General features: G+C 38.8%; 1 protein-coding gene across 15 annotated transcripts in view; it reads right to left on the reverse strand.

The window, feature by feature from the left end:
- The window catches only part of TAF1 (TATA-box binding protein associated factor 1), a 114078-nt gene that overhangs the window by 73163 nt on the left and 21857 nt on the right, over positions 1 to 19058 (reverse strand). For 13 of the 15 annotated variants that reach the window (XR_009493557.1, XR_009493556.1, XR_009493559.1 and 10 more), the window contains exons 22-32: positions 18609 to 18787; positions 16930 to 17143; positions 16331 to 16496; positions 14826 to 15037; positions 11503 to 11611; positions 11198 to 11296; positions 8226 to 8403; positions 5134 to 5201; positions 3699 to 3821; positions 2806 to 2898; positions 2637 to 2721 (exon numbers count right to left, since the gene is read on the reverse strand). Coding sequence is in view for 11 of the 15 variants with exons in the window: in XM_005228048.5 (XP_005228105.1) it covers positions 2637 to 2721; positions 2806 to 2898; positions 3699 to 3821; positions 5134 to 5201; positions 8226 to 8403; positions 11198 to 11296; positions 11503 to 11611; positions 14826 to 15037; positions 16331 to 16496; positions 16930 to 17143; positions 18609 to 18787 (1526 nt within the window). In the remaining 4 variants the exon portion in view is untranslated. The remainder of the gene's footprint in view (positions 1 to 2636; positions 2722 to 2805; positions 2899 to 3698; positions 3822 to 5133; positions 5202 to 8225; positions 8404 to 11197; positions 11297 to 11502; positions 11612 to 14825; positions 15038 to 16330; positions 16497 to 16929; positions 17144 to 18608; positions 18788 to 19058) is intronic. The other 2 variants (XM_024988722.2, XM_024988721.2) reach the window with 1 other exon arrangement.

Here is a 19058-nt window from a genome sequence, read left to right on the forward strand (position 1 = left end):
ATTCATTTTCACTTTGCATTTGATTTTTGTCTTGTGATCTGTCTACTGCCCTCTGCTCATTCCAATTACCATCTTCTGGGTTTTTCTCCTTATTGCCTTACCTAAGCTCCTCATAAACCTGCCCTCTATCTTAAGGCAGCTATCCCCAGGCCAAGCATCATCTCTGTAACATTCCTGCTAGCTTATTACTTGTTATATTCATTTTAAGACACCTGTGAGGCTGCTAACTTCTATTACCAGAATTTGGGCTGATTAGCTTTAGGTATTTTCAGGAAACAATAATGGAAAGATAAATGACCTGCATTTCCACTTTACAATCAGCAATAAGAAGGATACAAGGGACAAAGTAGATTCTTTTAACCCAACCTAGATGGAATAAACTAGAAGGCTCATCTCATCTCCTACCACTTCTCTTAATGAAATATATAGGTTCTAGCCAAGTACAGTTCCCTGAACTTGCCCTGTTCTTTCATTCCTCCATGATATTCTATCCTCTATACCCAGAATATCCATTTTCTCATCTGTCTTTCCGGTTGTCCGCTCCTTCACCTCCTCCTCCTAATTCTCTGTCCCTTCTGATGAACTTAACAGCCACACTACTTGGGCTGCTGAATACTGTAGGAGAAAAGTCATATAGACATGTAGATTTTCAGTTGAGACCTCAGTATGCTAGGCAATGCTCTTAAATTCCCTTAGCTCCCTCTTCTTTTTTGCTTCACGAGCTACATGGGATTGTCATTTTACTGCTTAATTCTTTCAGTGTTCTTCCATTTAGGATAAAGTAAAGGAAATCAGTTCTGAATATTCATTGGAAAGACTGATGCTGAAGCTGAAGCTCCAATACTTTAGCCATCTGATGCCAAGAAGCTGACTCACTGGAAAAGACCCTGATGCTGGGCAAGACTGAAGGCAGGAGGAAAAGGGGACAACAGATGGTGAGATGGTTGGATGGCATCACCAACTCAATGGACATGAGTTTGAGAAGCTCTGCGAGTTGGTGATGGACAGGGAAGCCTGGCGTGCTGCAGTCCATGGGGTCGCAAACAGTCAGATATGACTGAGCGACTGAACTGAAAAACATTTTTTTTTTTTTGGCTGTACCATGTGGCATGTGGGATCTTAATTCCCTGACCAGGGATTGAACCCCTGCCCCCTGCATTAGAAGTGTGGAGTCTTAACCACTGGACCACCAGAGAAGTCCCTGAAAAACTCTTAAGTATGGCATATGGCATACACTAGGTCCTCTTATGGAGAAGGCAATGGCAACCCACTCCTATACTCTTGCCTGGAAAATCCCACGGATGGAGGAGCCTGATAGGCTGCAGTCCATGGGGTCGCTAAGAGTCGGGCACGACTGAGCGACTTCACTTTCACTTTTCACTTTCATGCACTGGAGAAGGAAATGGCAACCCACTCCAGTATTCTTGCCTGGAGAATCCCAGGGACAGAGGAGCCTATTGGGCTGCTATCTGCGGGGTCGCACAGAGTCGGACACGACTGAAGCAACTTAGCAGCAGCAGCAGCAGGTCTTCTTATGATTTGACATCTACTTCTCTACATATAACCAGTCATTCACTACATTTAACTCTACACTTAACTGCAACCCCAATAACTCATTTCTTGAACCCAAGATGTAATTTCAGGCTTCTGTGCCTTCACATATGCTATTCTCTCTGCCTATAATGCTGTCTCCTCCACATCCTTTGCTTAGTAAACTCCACTGATCCTTTAGAACTCAGCTTAAGAAAATTCTATTATAGGAAGCTTCCTCTCATCCCACTCTGATTAAGATATTTTGTTTCTGCTTTACTTTGGCACTCTGTGCATGCATCTAGCATTACAACAAGTTCTGTGATTTTTCTTTTGTTTTCCCAACTAAACTATAGCCAATTTGGGGGCAGAGAACATATCTAATTTGATTTTATACCTGTAATATCTATCAGTGCCAGCACATACTAGGTGCTCAATAGATGTTTATTTAACAAGTAAGTTGTTCAAAACTGAAATTTATTAACTTGTTTACAAAGCCTTCCTAACCCTTAGGTGAAGGTGCTCCTTCATCTCCTCTAGGGCACTCTGTACATCCTTCTAATATAGTCCCTGATAAGCTGCATTTTAACTGTTTCTCTTCACTGACTGGACTGTGAATTACATGAGGACAGTGATGTCTTTCCCATCAGTAGACGGGAGTAGCTAGCACAGAACCTGACACATATCATTCAATCAGTTCATATACTGAGCAGGAATTCCATGCTCTGAGGAAGCACACGATTGTCTATGTTAGCACATTTCCCTAAGTTCCATCAAAGGGCCTGGGGAATAGGTAAGCTTTCACAACTCATGGAAAGTAGTGATGGCCCAAAGTGACATCCATATGATTTTTATTCTCATTTCATTTGTCTGTGCTTTTGAAGTTTAGAAAATAAATGTACATTGCTTTGTCATCATTAAACATTATTAGCAAACTTTACAGAACACACTAAAATATGTCTTTTTAAAAAAATGCAGTTAAGTCATTTGATTGACTCTGCTGACTATCACAGCTCAAGCCTGCTTTATGCACTTAACTTTTAATAATGCTAACTAATGTTGGGTGGATATACTGATGGAAAGAGAAAAAAAGGAGAAATACTCACCATTGTATTTAACACTGTTGGCCAGAATAAGGTTGACATCGTCTAGAAAGCTCTCCCGACTCTGATACTTGTGCTTGGAGATATTCTGTGATTAAAAGAAATCAAGGGACTCAGATACACATATAAAGTTACTTGCTTCCAAAAAGATATTTTAGACCAAATCACTCACTTTACGTATGGTCTCTAAATCCATTGGACTGACAATTACTTTGTAATAATCTGGAACAAACTTCTTATTAACTGGGTGATGAAACGGCCAAGACTTGTAAAAAGAAAGCATGAGAAATTAAATGGAAACAATTCTTTATACCAGAGCTTCTCAACCTTCACTGCGTCATAATGTTAAGACCCTGACAAAAGCTATGGACCCTTTTCCCAGAAAGACACATAATCATACAAAACTTTGCATATAATTTAAGGGGTTCACGGATTCTTTTAAGAGTTCATGTGCCCTGACAGGGTAAGGACCCCTGCTCTATATTCACAATTAAAATCTCGCATCCCCTAGTCCCATTGCAGAGGGTTCACAGCATTATTGCATACACAACATATGCCTATAACACAAAAGGAAACTCAGTTCAGAATTCCCTAGGGAAGATCATTATAACAAAATGATATAGAGACCCAACATGGTAGCCCTGTCATAAAGTTGCAAAAGGGAAAAACTGAAACAAAAGACAACAAATGCTGGGTAATTATCAAACTCTCCTTTGTTAAGAAGCACCTCTAAATCCAAAGCCTCCCATATTACCTGGCATCCTAATTTCTCTCCTGAGCTACTCAGAAGCATTAAATACTGAATGTCAACAACAGGAATAAAGACCCTCTCTATATCACAGATTCCTGGCCTCTTTGATTTCAATGATAATGCACTCATATAGCAAAAAGGTTTCTTTTTAAAATTATATACCAGTTTGAAAAAAAGAAAAAAATTACATTCCAGTTTGAATTGACAAACACCACACTCCAGACTCCCCAGTGATACACACACATGCAGACACTCTTTTGTCCTTTTCTTTCCTTTGTACTATCTTCACAATATTCAACATACAGACCACTTACATCTGGAACTGCCATCATTTTCTGGGTGACAATGTTGTCCAGAATAAAAGAAAATGCCACTTGGTCATCATCATCCAGCAAGGGGTTGATTGCTTTCTCTAAACGAGCCAATTTATCTTCTTTCTGACATGAAACAAAGCAAAGGAAACATAAAGGCTTTCCTGAGGTATAATCATCATAGAGTATTAAGGACAATTAATATTTCTCTTGTCCTAAAAAGTCTAACTTTGAATTGTAAACTCATCTGTTCCAGACAAAAATTCAGATAAGAAATAATACTCCAGTAAAAGGATCAAAAGAGATGTGTCAACCATTCTTATAGGTATTCTATCTTCTAGTCTTGTAGATCATCAAAAATATACACCCTTGGGCAACAACAGCTTAGTTCCCACAACAAAAACATCTTCACCAAATTAAGTTTTAATATCACACTGTTTTTGCTGTAAAACTATCACTGAAAACACTGAACACATTATTGTTGATTAGTAACTTTTATACAAGGGAATCTAACCCAATAAATTCATTTTAGACTACACTACGAAAAAGTCTGTATATCAATTGCTCCATGTCTTAACCCACTAAAAATCTTCTTAAAAATTATTTTTGGCTGCACTGGGTCTCTGTTGCTGTGCATGGGCTTCTCATTGCAATGGTTTCTCCTGTTGTGGAGCATGGGCTCTAGAGCTTGGGCTCAGCAGCTGAGGTACACGGGCTTAGTTGCCCTGTGGCATGTGGAATCTTCCCCCTCTAGGGATCGAACCTGTGTCCCCTGCATTGACAGTTGGATTCTTAACCACTGGACCACCAGGGAAGACCATGCCTTTTGTTTAAGTTTTTTGTTTTTTTTTTTTAGCCTTTCTAAGTGGGTATGAAGTATTAACTGGTTTAACTGGTTTAAATTTTTATTTCCACAATGATCAACCAAACTTATAATCTTTTCATGTTTATTGGCCATTTGGCAATCTTCTTTTACGAAATTTCTACTTCAATATTAACATCATCACATTTATATTTTTTAGGCCTGTACAGCTGCCATATTTTGTTGTTGTTAAGAAGATAAAATACAGATTATCTTTTAAAAATTAAAATTTATCCCTGCCAAAACAGTCTCTTAGCTTCAGCTGGCTTTCCAGGAAGTCAATTTCCTTAGCCCTTTCTAAAGTGTTATGTGGATTTTAGATTTTAATCCTAGCTCTACTATTTAACAGCCACGATGCCCAAGACAAGTTAGTTTCTCCTATGGACCTCAGTTTTTCCATCAACAAAAGGGAGGTAATTAGACTATATGATTTCTAAGGTCCCTTCCAGACTCTAATGTACAAAAGACCTGCTTCTCCCTCATTTCTCTAATCTTCTGTTACATTCCCTACTTCCTCAATTCTGGTACCTGCCAGCTTCAAATTCTACCGCCTTTCTCTCATTTTAAATGTCTTACCTCTTTAAGTTTTTCATCACAGAGATCCAGCATTGATTGAGAGATCTGGGTCAGTGAGTGCTTTGGCCCTAGATTACAGAGAAACAAACAGGAAGAGATGAGACCACGGACACAGGAGGCAAGAGTACCAACACCTTTCCAGACTTGCACCAACCTAGCTGCTGAGTCAGACAGATGTTCAGTCTTACCTCTATTTTTCAGTGCCTAACACATACCAGATGAATAATATGGATGAATACACTAATTTTAATTCTCTCCCTTATTGTGTATATCCACACACAGCAGACTACCTTTGATACTGCTGCCTTTAATACCTTGAAAATAATACTATGGATAGGGAAATGACAATTTATTTAAGGATGACTAAGGAGATCATCTTTAGCATTCAAAATTTGTGACTGCAATTTTCATTTGCAGAACTCATGGTTTGTGATGTCTGCCCAACACATGGCTAATCCAAAGCCTTTGTCAGAAAACAATCTCCATCCTAGCTCAGACTACTACTTTAGTTTCCCTGAAGTCCCTAACAAGAGTTTCACAAAATCCTCCAACTATCACCTACATTCCCTGCTTATGGCTACCCTAGTTTAAGCTCATCATAGGGATAGTCAAAACATTTTCTTCTAAACAGTAATTCTATTTCCTTGCAGTATCCTTTGTTTATCTTCCTGTCAATTCTTTCAAAGTAAGTGCTCCCCAGAGCCTAAACCTTAGCTCTATTCTCAACTACTTATTAATTAATTAGCTGGCATTTATTTGTTCATTCAGCAATTTTTTAATGACTGTGATATGTTCAATGATGAGATTAAAGGGAAAATAAGACACAAGTCCTACCTTAGAGAGTTCTTGGTTTAGTCAAAGAAAATGACATGAAAATAAATTGCTATACAACAAGGTATAAGTGCTGGAAGTATCTATGAGTGAAATGATATGATATCTGGAAATATAAATAATGAACAAGACTGGCCATATGCTGGTAAGTCTTGAACTGGGTGAATAGGTGTACTGAAGTTTATTTACTTTCTCTCTACTTCTGTATATGCCTAACAATTTCCATAATAAAAGTTTTTAAAAAGTGAGTGTAAGTGCAAATAGAGGAATATACTGATTACTATGAACTGTGGAGGGTTTGCAACAGTTTTAAAACAATTAAATCTGAGTACCAGGAAAGGCTTGTTGTGACTGATACTTGAGCAATGTCATTAATGAAGAGAAGTCCACCAGGTAGATAGTATTGTAGAAAAACATTCCAGAGGGAAGAAGAAGTGTGCAAAAACATTTAACTAAGCAAATTCATGGAAACATGAAGCAACACATTTCACAACAGGAATCACAAGTAGTTCTGTACAACTGGAATACAGGTACGTGTGAGGAAGAGAAACCAGAAATGGAACTTGGAAAGGCTGGACGGGACATATTACAGTGGTCTAATAGGAGATACAAAGGCACTGAAGATTTTAAGCTAGAGAGTAATTTTTCAAACTTGTATATCAGAAAAAAATACCCTGTCAACAGTATGAAGAACTAAGGCAAGCAGCAGAGAGAAAGTCTGGAAGCAATTGCAAGAGGTCAAAGAAGAGATGACAAGGGCTTCAACTAAGACAGTTGCAATGGAGACCAAAAGGAAGGGAATTTGTTCTAGCAAAATTTAGAAGGTACAATTTATGGAACTTAGTGATCTATGAGTGCGGGAGAGGGAGAGTGAATCAACGATGACTCATATTTCTAGGTTGTATAACTGGAAGGATAGTAATACCACTGATGGTGGTATCATTACTATTATCATCATTTGGGTATAAGGAAAAAAGAAGATTGAGCTAGAGGGGGATGTAAGGAGAAAATCATTTCCAAATTTTTACTAACATTGCCCCTAAATGACCCACAGGTACCTCAAGCTCTGCATTTTCAATGTCAGCTCTTAGCTACCCATTTTTTTTTATGCAATTATGCTTGCCAACTTAAATGATAGTTGGACCTAACAAATTTATTCTTCCTTTGTATGTGTCTGGTACTCTGCTAGGCCCTTGGAATACAAAGATGAATGGTCTCTCTAGGAGGTCACAAAGTGGTAGGAAAATCAAATATATAATCAATTATATGTAACATAATAAGAGCTATAAAAGTTGATTTAATTGTGCTAAGGGGCACAGATGATTGAAAAATGGGTACCGTGAGCAATGTGAATACATCTTCATGAAGCGAGGATATGAGCTAGGCTGGAAATATGAATGGAAAGAGAATAAAGGGCATTCCTTACAAAGGGCAAAGACTGTGCAAAGGAATGAAGACATGGGATAGGATATTTAGTGAAATACAATGCTGAGTGTGGCAGGAATCTATATCTATAGTAGGTATGGGAGCCAGTCATTGGAAATGAGACTAGATAAACGGGTCAGGGCTGCTTGTGAAAGGTATTAAAATCTAGGTACAACTATTGTCGCATGCGTACAGGTGAAAAAACGGAAAAGGTTATAAGATGCTAAATAAGTCATCTAAGGTAATTCAATTATTAAGTGCCATGGTTAATCTGTACCCTTCCTTAATCTCTATACTTCGAGATGAATCTGTGCTCAAGGATACAACTGGAAATCAGAAAATTTTATCCTTTACATGGGCAAAAGCTGTATGTACTATATCTTGAACTCTTTAAGACTCAGAAAACAGATTTCTTCCTCCTTATATTTTCAGTTTTTGAGCAAAGTAGAAATATAACAGCCCCTATAACGTATTTGTAGATCAAATCAAAGACAAATACAGTCACAAGCACATACTCTGTGGGGGTTCCATCCACAGCAAATGCCTCTTCTATTTACCTAGGCTCACTTCTTCCTCCCATACTCCCCATCCAATTGTTTCATTTCAACAGATAGACTCCAAATTCTCCAGAGGATACATTAAAAAGTGGGAATAAAAAGCAGCAATATCTATTAAATGACTAAAAACACACGTTACCTGATTTTCATAACCCTCAAATTCACTAATACATTGTAGGTCCTTTTGATCAGTCCAATCTACTTTGAATTTAGGACTAGTAAGGAATTAAGTAAGGATCTGAAAGGTCACCTTTGCAGTCAAAGACAGGAGATTCTTACCATTGTAGGTTGCACTATTTTTCACAATTAGCTCCAAATGCTCCCTGAACTCTTCCCGAGATGGGTAGAGGCGTTTACGCACATTTTCACGGAGTGTCTGTAAGTCCATTGGCCGGGTGATGATCTTGTAGTAGTCCTTTACGACCTTTGCATTGACTGGAGTGTGGAAAGGGTATGTCTGTGCAAACAAGAGCCAGCACCATCCATGAGCAAAGAACATTTGCCATAACCAATTCCTCAAGACTCTCTCACATCTTACCTGTCTCTATCTGGCCATCAATTCTCAAAGGAATCTCTCTAGATGGAGCAGGTCTGACTGTTTCCTCTACTAACTGTTAAAAAATAAATAAAAAACTATATCCCAAAGAATAAGGAGTTTGAGGTTCTTATGATCTCTGTTCGTTTCCAAGGCAAACCACTCAATATCACAGTAATCCAAGTCTATGAGCCAACCAGTAGTGCTGAAGAAGCTGAAGTTGAACGGTTCTATGAAGACCTAAAAGACCTTTTAGAACTAACACCCAAAAAAGATGTCCTTTTCATTATAGGGGACTGGAATGCAAAAGTAGGAAGTCAAGAAACACCTGGGGTAACAGGCAAATTTGGCCTTGGAATATGGAATGAAGCAGGGCAAAGGCTAATAGAGTTTTGCCAAGAAAATGCACTGGTCATAGCAAACACCCTCTTCCAACAACACAAGAGAAGACTCTACACATGGACATCACCAGATGGTCAACACCAAAATCAGACTGGTTATATTCTTTGCAGCCAAAGATGGAGAAGCTCTATACAGTCAGCAAAAACAAGACCAGGACCTGACTGTGGCTCAGATCATGAACTCCTTATTGCCAAATTCAGACTGAAATTGAAGAAAGTAGGGAAAACCACTAGACCATTCAGATACGACCTAAATCAAATCCCTTATGATTATACAGTGGAAGTAAGAAATAGATTTAAGGGCCTAGATCTGATAGATAGAGTGCCTGATGAACTATGGACGGAGGTTCATGACATTGTACAGGAGACAGGGATCAAGACCATCCCCATGGAAAAGAAATGCAAAAAAGCAAAATGGCTGTCTGAGGAGGCCTTACAAATAGCTGTGAAAAGAAGAGAAGCAAAAAGCAAAGGAGAAAAGGAAAGATATAAGCATTTAAATGCAGAGTTCCAAAGAATAGCAAGAAGAGTAAGAAAGCCTTCCTCAGCGATCAATGCAAAGAAATAGAGGAAAACAACAGAATGGGAAAGACTAGAGATCTCTTCAAGAAAATTAGAGACACCAAGGGAACATTTCATGCAAAGATGGGCTTGATAAAGGACAGAAACGGTATGGACCTAACAGAAGCAGAAGATATTAAGAAGAGGTGTCAAGAATACACAGAAGAACTGTACAAAAAAGATCTTCACGACCCAGATAATCACGATGGTGTGATCACTCACCTAGAGCCAGACATCCTGGAATGCAAAGTCAAGTGGGCCTCAAAGTGCTGCACTCAGTATGCCAGCAAATTTGGAAAACTCAGCAGTGGCCACAGGACTGGAAAAGGTCAGTTTTCATTCCAATCCCAAAGAAAGGCAATGCCAAAGAATGCTCAAACTACCACACAATTGCACTCATCTCACATGCTAGTAAAGTAATGCTCAAAATTCTCCAAGCCAGGCTTCAGCAATACGTGAACCATGAACTTCCTGATGTTCAAGCTGATTTTAGGAAAGGCAGAGGAACCAGAGACCAAATTGCCAACATCAGCTGGATCATCGAAAAAGCAAGAGAGTTCCAAAAAACCATCTATTTCTGCTTTACTGACTATGCCAAAGCCTTTGACTGTGTGGATCACAATAAACTGTGGAAAATTCTTCAAGAGATGGGAATACCAGACCACCTGACCTGCCTCTTGAGAAATTTGTATGCAGGTCAGGAAGCAACAGTTAGAACTGGACATGGAACAACAGACTGGTTCCAAATAGGAAAAGGAGTACATCAAGGTTGTATTGTCACCTTGCTTATTTAACTTATATGCAGAGTACATCATGAGAGACGCTGGGTTGGAAGAAGCACAAGCTGGAATCAAGATTGCCGGAAGAAATATCAATAACCTCAGATATGCAGATGACATCACCCTTATGGCAGAAAGTGAAGAGGAACTAAAAAGCCTCTTGATGAAAGTGAAAGAGGAGAGTGAAAAAGTTGGCTTAAAGCTCAACATTCAGAAAACGAAGATCATGGCATCTGGCCCCATCACTTCATGGGAAATAGATGGGGAAACAGTGGAAACATTGGCTGACTTTATATTTTTGGGCTCCAAAATCACTGCAGATGGTGACTGCAGCCATGAAATTAAAAGATGCTTACTCCTTGGAAGGAACGTTATGACCAACCTAGATAGCATATTCAAAACCAGAGACATTACTTTGCCAACAAAGGTCCGTCTAATCAAGGCTATGGTTTTTCCAGTGGTCATGTATGGATGTGAGAGTTGGACTGTGAAGAAGGCTGAGCGCCGAAGAATTGATGCTTTTGAACTGTGGTGTTGGAGAAGACTCTTGAGAGTCCCTTGGACTGCAAGGAGATCCCACCAGTCCATTCTGAAGGAGATCAGCCCTGGGATTTCTTTGGAAGGAATGACACTAAAGCTGAAACTCCAGTACTTTGGCCACCTCATGCAAAGAGTTGACTCACTGGAAAAGACTCTGATGATGAGAGGGATTGGGGGCAGGAGGAGAAGGGGATGGCAGAGGATGAGATGGCTGGATGGCATCACTGACTCGATGGACGTGAGTCTGAGTGAACTCCAGGAGTTGGTGATGGACAGGGAGGCGTGGCGTGCTGCGATTCATGGGGTCGCAAAGAGTCAGACACGACTGAGCAACTGAACTGAACTCAACTGAGGACTATACTGCCCTCTATCTGAAATCAGACAGAACAAAGGGCCTTGCAATCCATACTGCAGACCTGAATGCGGTGAACTCACATTCGGAAGATCTCTCATGTCATTGATGATAGACTCCAAAATGGATGACAATGTCACCATGGGGTCTGTCCGGCGCCGGTGAATGGACTTATGAGGTCTCTAAGGAGAAACAAAATATCAGAATGCTTCTTTAAATTAAAGAAAGAATACATTTGGAAACCTTGTAATGAGCAGTACATGTAATTCTCAGGGCAACGCCACAGTGAGAATTTAAGGCTTAAGAATTTAAGAATCTCACGGCTTAGAGGACTGGGGGAATTAATGAGAATCCCATCTGGTCAGAAAGCAGCAATGCAGATACTCACATTCAGATAGTCACAGTGAACAGTAGTTCCAACTCGCCGTTTCTTCTTGGGAGGAAGTTGCTGCTTAGGGAATTTGAGAACCAGAGATTTTCTGCGAACCTCATCTGCACTGTAATAATCACAACACTTTCATAGCATGCAGTCCGTATTTCTAGCCCCCAGAAAAAAATCAACCACAAAGAAAAAGCCCAAAGTACCCGAGCATGAGTCTGGGGGGTAAAAAGCCAAACTAAATGCCAGACATCCACATCCTAAGGCTCAGATTGGGCAAGACCTCATAGTATCTCCAAATTAATAAAGAACTAGGCAAGCCACAAGTTCACCTCAGTTTCCTACTTAGAAGATAAAGGAACTAGGCTAAAGGAATTTCAAAAATCTTTCTATCTCGAACATTCTATCTCAGGATAAAAGGGCTAGGAAATTTAACTTATTCAGAATAGAAACAAGGGAAGAAATTAAAGCTTGTTTGAAAAGAAAAACTAGGGACTTCCTTAATGGTCCAGTGGTTAGGACTCCATGCTTTCACTACAGGAGGCATGGGTTCAATCCTTGGTTGGGGAACTAGGATCCCGGATGCCACACGGAGTGGCCGAAAAGAAGAGAAAAAACTAGTTTGAGTTTCCCTCAATTATTAAAAGCCCAACTACCTACTTCCCTTTAATCATATATCAAGATACTATATTTTCTTTTTCTAAGGTGCTTCAAAACATTACTATAGATGTTGATAAATTAACTAGGAAAAAACTCTCAAATCTAAACAGAATAAATGAGTATAATTACATATTAAATTAAAAATTCATACTCAAAAAATAAATATATTTTGAATGTAATACCCTGACTGTACAACGTCAGTGGCATATAATCCAAGGACAACAAATTACAGAAAATATCTTGAATCTACTTTACATGTTTGTTGTTGGTAGTAGTATGTGTGCTCAGTTGCTCAGTCATGTCTGACTATTTGCGACCCCATAAACCGTAGCCTGCTAGGCTGCTCTGTGCATGGGATTTTCCAAGCAAGAATACTGGAGTAGGTTGCCATTTCCTTCTCCAAATTCTCAAATTATGTTGCACATATCACAGGATGGGCAAATGTATAAATACACTGATGCTGGGAACCAAACAGGATATAAATATAAAACAGAAAAAGAATAAAACTTAATGATGTACAAATAGAGGTGATATAATGTTTTCATTTTTTTAGTTAAATCAAGAACCTAAAAAGTGTAAGCTAAAAATAAAATGCAAACTATAGCTAAAAAACAGAAAAAGACAAAGAATCTATAGATATAATTTGTATTGGAAGTATTGAATGAGGTTGTGACTTACAATATTTATATATTTCCTAGTTCTATCTACTAAGAACCTAGAAGCAGTGACATCTCAGTGCCAGTGAGCATACCTAACACCTAGATATTGGTTCCAAAATACTATTCCCCAATAAAAGGAACCAGGACTCTCTGAGAAAGGGCTGATTCTGGGTCTGGGACAGAGAAATTTCAAGGAAAGCCTGACATCTAGTGCCAGAAAGCAAAGAAGTTTGCAAAATTTATAGGTTCATTTCAAAAGGACACAGGTTCTGGCTTGAAGGGATCAAATCTGGGACAATCTGGGCATTCAAATTAATAATGATGTTAACAAATTTTAATATAGTTTACAAAAGGAAGAATTTCAGAATCCATAGTAATATTCAAAAAAAGAGGGAGAAGTCCCGCTTTACAGAATGTCAGTTAGTATAAAGAATGATAGAATTAGCAAAAAAAAAAAAAAAACAACTAATTTCTAAGAATGATAGAATTAGAAAAACAATTAAGCAACCCTCTATGTAATAACTGAGTTAGGTAATGATCATCAATGGATGTTAAAACTATTGAGAGAAATATTGTAAGAGAACAGGATATTCACCCACAAATTAATTACAATGGGAAAAAAATATCTTTATTATAGAGGAATCTGAGTATTACCACTTTAATGAAATGATCAAAATACTGAGGAAACCTGACATCATATGCTTTTCATGTGGTGCAGTAAATGCATAATATTACTTCTGCTGTAATCTTGCCAAATAATCAATACAAAAACAGACATATCTAGAATGTGGAATATTTTATGAGACCATTGACCTGGACTCTTCAAAAAATTCAATGTCATGAAAAACAACATGGGGAAGACAGTTTTACATTAAGAGAGATTCAAAATACTTAATGTTTGAACTGGAACTGGATCCTGAATGGAAGTAGGGTGTAGGCAATAAATAATATTGAGACAACTGGGGAAATTTGAATAAGGACTGAATATTAGATACTACTGAATTAATGTTAAATTTCTTAGGTGTAGTATCATGTTTGTGCATGCTAGGTCACTTCAGTCATGTCTGACTCTTTGTGACCCCATGGACTACAGCCTGCCAGGCTCTACTATCTATGGGATTTTCCAGGCAAGAATATTGGAATGGGTTGTCATTTCCTTCTCCAAGTATCATGTTTGTTATGTCCTTATTCTTTGGAGATGTGTGCTAAAGAATTTGAGAGCAATGTCATGATGCCTACAACTTCCAAATGTTTCAGCAAAAAAGAAAATGTTTTAGATATATAAAGATGAAACAAATGTGACAAATGTTAATGGTTGGTGAATTTAGAGAAAAAACATACTATATTATTACTTCAGCTTTTCTGTAGGTTTGCAATTTTCAAACTAAAAAGTTGGGGGTCATAAAAAAATAAATAAAATAAAATGCCTGGAAAAAAAAAGTTGGGAGGATTTTTTTTTAATTTAAAAACTTTTCTCATTGTACAGCAGAAACCAATACAACATTGTAAAAAATGAATTAAAAAAAATAAAAACTTTTCTACTTGATTATCAAATTCTCTGACGACAAGGGCTAGGTAAGTATAAGTATAGTCTGTCTCCTCAATCTTTTTGGCTGGTCCATTATCAGAACATCTGAGATCAGGAACCTTACAGATATTACAAGTGCCTGGAATTAGAACAGGAAGAGCATCTACTATATACCAGGTACTGTACTACTTGCTTTATATAGTCTCCTTCATTTTATCTTCATAGTTACCCTTGAAAGGGTGATTTTATTTTGTAAATAAGGAAACTAAGACTCAGAAAAGTTGAACAGCATGCCCAAGGGCAAGTAGGTGGTGGAGCCTAATGAGTGCTTTACAAGACTGTAATTTCCACTACTGGCAACAATTACTGAGGAAAGTCCATTGAAGTTCCTATGTCCTCAGTTCCACTTCAGAGAATACATCACATCCACCCCTGCCCCCCACCAATATCACCAACCTCCAACAGATCTCTCCTACCGCTCTTACCTCTCAATTAGCTGTTTCCCTAGGACAATCTTGGTCCCTTCAACCTTGATAAGTTCCTCATTATCATTATGAATGACTGTCTTTTCCAACTCCTCCTCCTGCTCCTCTGTCATGGCAACAGGGTTGGAAGGGGGAGCATTTGTTTGATAATAAAGAGGGCAGAATTTGTTTGTTCTCATGTGCCCAATGGCACCACAAGCCCCACATTTCAGCTGTAAAAGGAAAAGTATCAACATGTCAGAGGTAAGCAGGCTTCTCATGTTAGCTTTAAGAAATAACACAGAAGGCAGAAGAGAAACAAAGGCAGGCCCAGAACTTTTATTCTCACACACCTTTCAACCAGAAGCCACCGAACAAAAGTATATGTATGGAAATGACACGTTAAAAACAAAATGAAATCCAGAGACTGAACATTACTTTAAAAATCAAGTGAGGAAGAAAAGGCAGAGGATTTTTAACCCAACTTAAGTTGTAAACTATGAAAACATTAAAAATGCAGAAGAAAGGCTATTGAAAGCCCAAGGTTGCATTCAGCAGCACAGGTAGCCAGAATGAGTATATTCTCAGTCTCAAGGAAAAGGCTTAATAATACTAAGTCTCTTGAAATTCCCTGGCAGTCAGTGGTTAGGATTCTGTGTTCTCACTGCAGAGGGCCTGGGTTCAATCCCTGGTCAGGGAACTAAGATCCCACAGGCAGTGAGTGCAGTGCAGCCAAAAAAAAAAAAAAAAAACACTCCACACACAAAACAGCCAAAACAACAACAAAACAAGTCTCCATCTTAGTTGTGCATCACTGTCATCTGTAAAATGGAATCAATACTGTATCATATAATATCACATACAAGAAACATTAGAATACTTAATGAGCTCAGTACATGTTAATAGTTCACATTTGTTGAGAATTTTACCAGGTATAAAGTGCTTCCCATGTATTACATTCCTTAATACAATACCACTGTGATATAGGTATCATTTTAAAGAAGAAAAAACAGGTTGGAGAGGCTATGGTCACAGTTACTAAATGGCAGAACAAGAACCTGAACCCAGATTTTCTGTTTCCAAGTCCACGGCTCTTTCCATTGAACCACAGTTGCCCCATTTTGTGCTGCACGTTACATTGCACAGTGATACCTAAACTATGCAAAGCAACCTGTATTGTATGTTTTCTCAGTCACTGCTTTTAACACATGCAATTTAAAAACAAGATGTGTCTACATATGTACATAAATATACATGTCAAAAAAATCCACCACACCTGTCTCAACTCACAGAAAATATTTTCAATGGATGAAGCATAAAATGACACCCAATGACACCAAATTAAATCTGGTATTGTCAGTTCCAGTTGCAATAGCATTTATAACACCAAAGTGGCCACATCAGTTCAAACTAGCTTTCCATAATACTGCCTTCATTCCCAGTAAGGGAGGATGCCAAAAGCTAAGGGAAAAGGTATGCTTTCTTTCTCTGCTTTGTTAGTTATGATCATATTACACTATACTTACTTTTAGGTCAGGACGCTCCTTCATTTTTTTGGGCTTCTTCTCAGGAGGACCCTTAAGCTTCTCCTTTTCCTGGTTTCGCTTAAGTCGTCTCAGTTGCTCTTGAATCCTCCGCCGTTCTTTTCGCATCTCTTCTCGATGTTGTTCATCAAAAAGGGCAAATTTTCGACTATATAAAGGGGAAAAAAATTCACGGATCCATAAGCGAACTTAAAACCAAGAAGACTGTCCTGATAACAAACATCTCAGAACTAAAGTAATACTGAAACAAAAGGGGCTACATTGTATTCCTACTTACCCTGCTCATCAGTCTTCCATGTGCAGAGGGGTACCTCTCTCAGAATGAGGAGCCCTGAGGAGTCCCTAAGATTTTTGCCAACCAACCAACAAAAACACAAAGGACCCAGCAAACTGGGGATTCTCCCTGTGATCTGGCTCTGTTCAAACCCCAAGTTCTAAAGGCAAGATGGTTCGCAGTTAACACAGATTTCCAGGGACAACTGTGCAGAATCTTGTCACTAAAATTCAAGTGTCCGTCCTCACCCACTTCCCCATCATTATCATTCTCCTTATCACACTGGCAAGTGGGGAGTCAAACTCACATGAATTCCTCGTCTTTTGTGGTCCGTATGCGTACATAGGCATCAATGACAGCTGGCTTTCGGACCGTCTCACAGCGAACATATTCTTTCCCCTCCTCATCTCGAAACGTGCGATAAATCTTGAGACAACGGCCAGTGGCAGAAGAATTAAGGCTTGTCACAGAAGCAGTGTCATCATCTCTGTGATTGTTTCCTGATGCTGCTGAGCCTGCTGCTGCAAGGAGAAAAAGATTTCCACACAGTCCCCCTACCACCTAAATGGCTATTTTCTTGGGGTTGAGTGGAGACCCCAAAACTCAACATGCCACAGAACTATTGTTCTATAGAAAGCATCAAAGTCACCACCAGCCCCAAGGATACACTAGTTGTCCTTTCCTGACTTCATTTTATCACTGTCAATGTTCCCATTTTTATAAGTACAGAAAGTTCTGAGAGGATCTCAAAGAAACACGTTTGTCATATGGAGGACAGCAGAGCAATAGCTGTATTCTGATTTCTTTGAACCAATGCACAAAAGGAAAGTCCAAGTAGGAAGTACTTGATGATCACACTATAGAAAAGCACCCAAGCACTGGGGATGACGGGGGTGGGGGCTAGGGTGCGGCAGGCAGAAATGACACCACAGAAAAACTCCAGGGTCTTAAGGCCTAGAGTATGCTTCTCAAACTTTAATATGAATGAACAGGAATCATCTGAGGATCATGTTAAAATACAGATTCTAATTCAGTAGGTTTGGAGTGAAACCTGATACTGCATTTCTAACAAGCTTCCATATGATGTAGACATTGCTGGTCCAAGACCACATTCAAGGAAAGGCTTTATCATATTTTTACAAAGTAGTCAGAACAACCGAATCACACAAAGCTTTTACAAAGGGAAAACAAAGGAAAGACTACTGTGAGTGTAGGCATTTAAAGCGTTCATCTTCAGCCTTTATCCTCTCTCAGTATCTACATCCAAGTTCTCAATTGCCTGTTTGACATCTATACTGGGGAGTGTCATAAGGACCTCAAAATCCACATATTATACCTTTCCTTCTTAAACCTGCTTCTTTTTCTGAAATGTACTACCCTAATCAATGGTACCACCATCTTTACAGCAAGCCAGAGTGAAACCTTAACTTTGATCTCTCTCCTTTTTTCATTCCCAATGACCACATCTCAAACCAGTTCAGGCCTTCATCATCCCCACCCTCAATTTATGCAATTTAGGGTTGGTGAGTTTAAACTCTTTTTAGAATCCAAGACTCCTCTGAGAATCTTCCAAAAGCCATGGATCTTCTCCTCAGAAAAAGTACACCTGTACAGACTTCTACATGTAATTTCAGAGGGTTCATGAACAACCCCCAAATTCATCCACGGATTTTGTATTAAAAACTCTTACCCTCTAGGATGAATGCCCAGAAAGCTCAAGTGATGTAGAGCACTGATAGCCCTGGTTTGGCCAGGCCTGATACAAACAAAGGCAGTAGCAGACTGGCAGCATCTCTTCAATTTGTGCCCCACAGACACACCTAGAGTCCAGTTTGCAAAATCTCTCTAATTCATCTATGGGCTTTTCTATACTCATGTCCTACTTCTCCTGCCTCCATCTTTATCTTAGTTATCAGTGAGCAGTTATTTACAATTTTTTGATCTTTCTTTTTTTTGTCTGTGTATCTGTAAAGTCACTACCCTTACCCAGTATCATCCTCTGTAGTTCCTTCCGTTCCTGCTCCTCCCGTTCACGTGACAGCTGAGAGCTGGTTTTCTTATTCTGCAACATGTTCTCTATGTTTTTTCCCATTTCCTCAAAGTCACTGTCTTCAGCTGAGCTGCTGTCTGTGTCAGTTGATAAGATTTCAGTTGATGATAAAACCCTAAAAAGACAAAAGAATGTTAAATTAAAAAGGAGGGGAAACATAAGTTTTAAAAAAAGCTGAAAAAACAATTTTAGTTTAGGCAAGAGTAGGAAATTGAGAAATCAACCTTAAAAGAGAAATATTCAAAATCCACTAAAACATGGAACCCTGAACAGAAAAGCTCTACAAGTTTTCCTAGAAATTTAGTCAACGAGGCAAGTTCAAAATATGAAATAGTATAGCAACTCTTTCAGAATTCTTGGAAAAAGCCTGAGAAACAACAAATCAG

This window comes from Bos taurus, chromosome X (assembly GCF_002263795.3).
Source record: "Bos taurus isolate L1 Dominette 01449 registration number 42190680 breed Hereford chromosome X, ARS-UCD2.0, whole genome shotgun sequence".
Classification (NCBI taxonomy): domain Eukaryota; kingdom Metazoa; phylum Chordata; class Mammalia; order Artiodactyla; family Bovidae; genus Bos; species Bos taurus.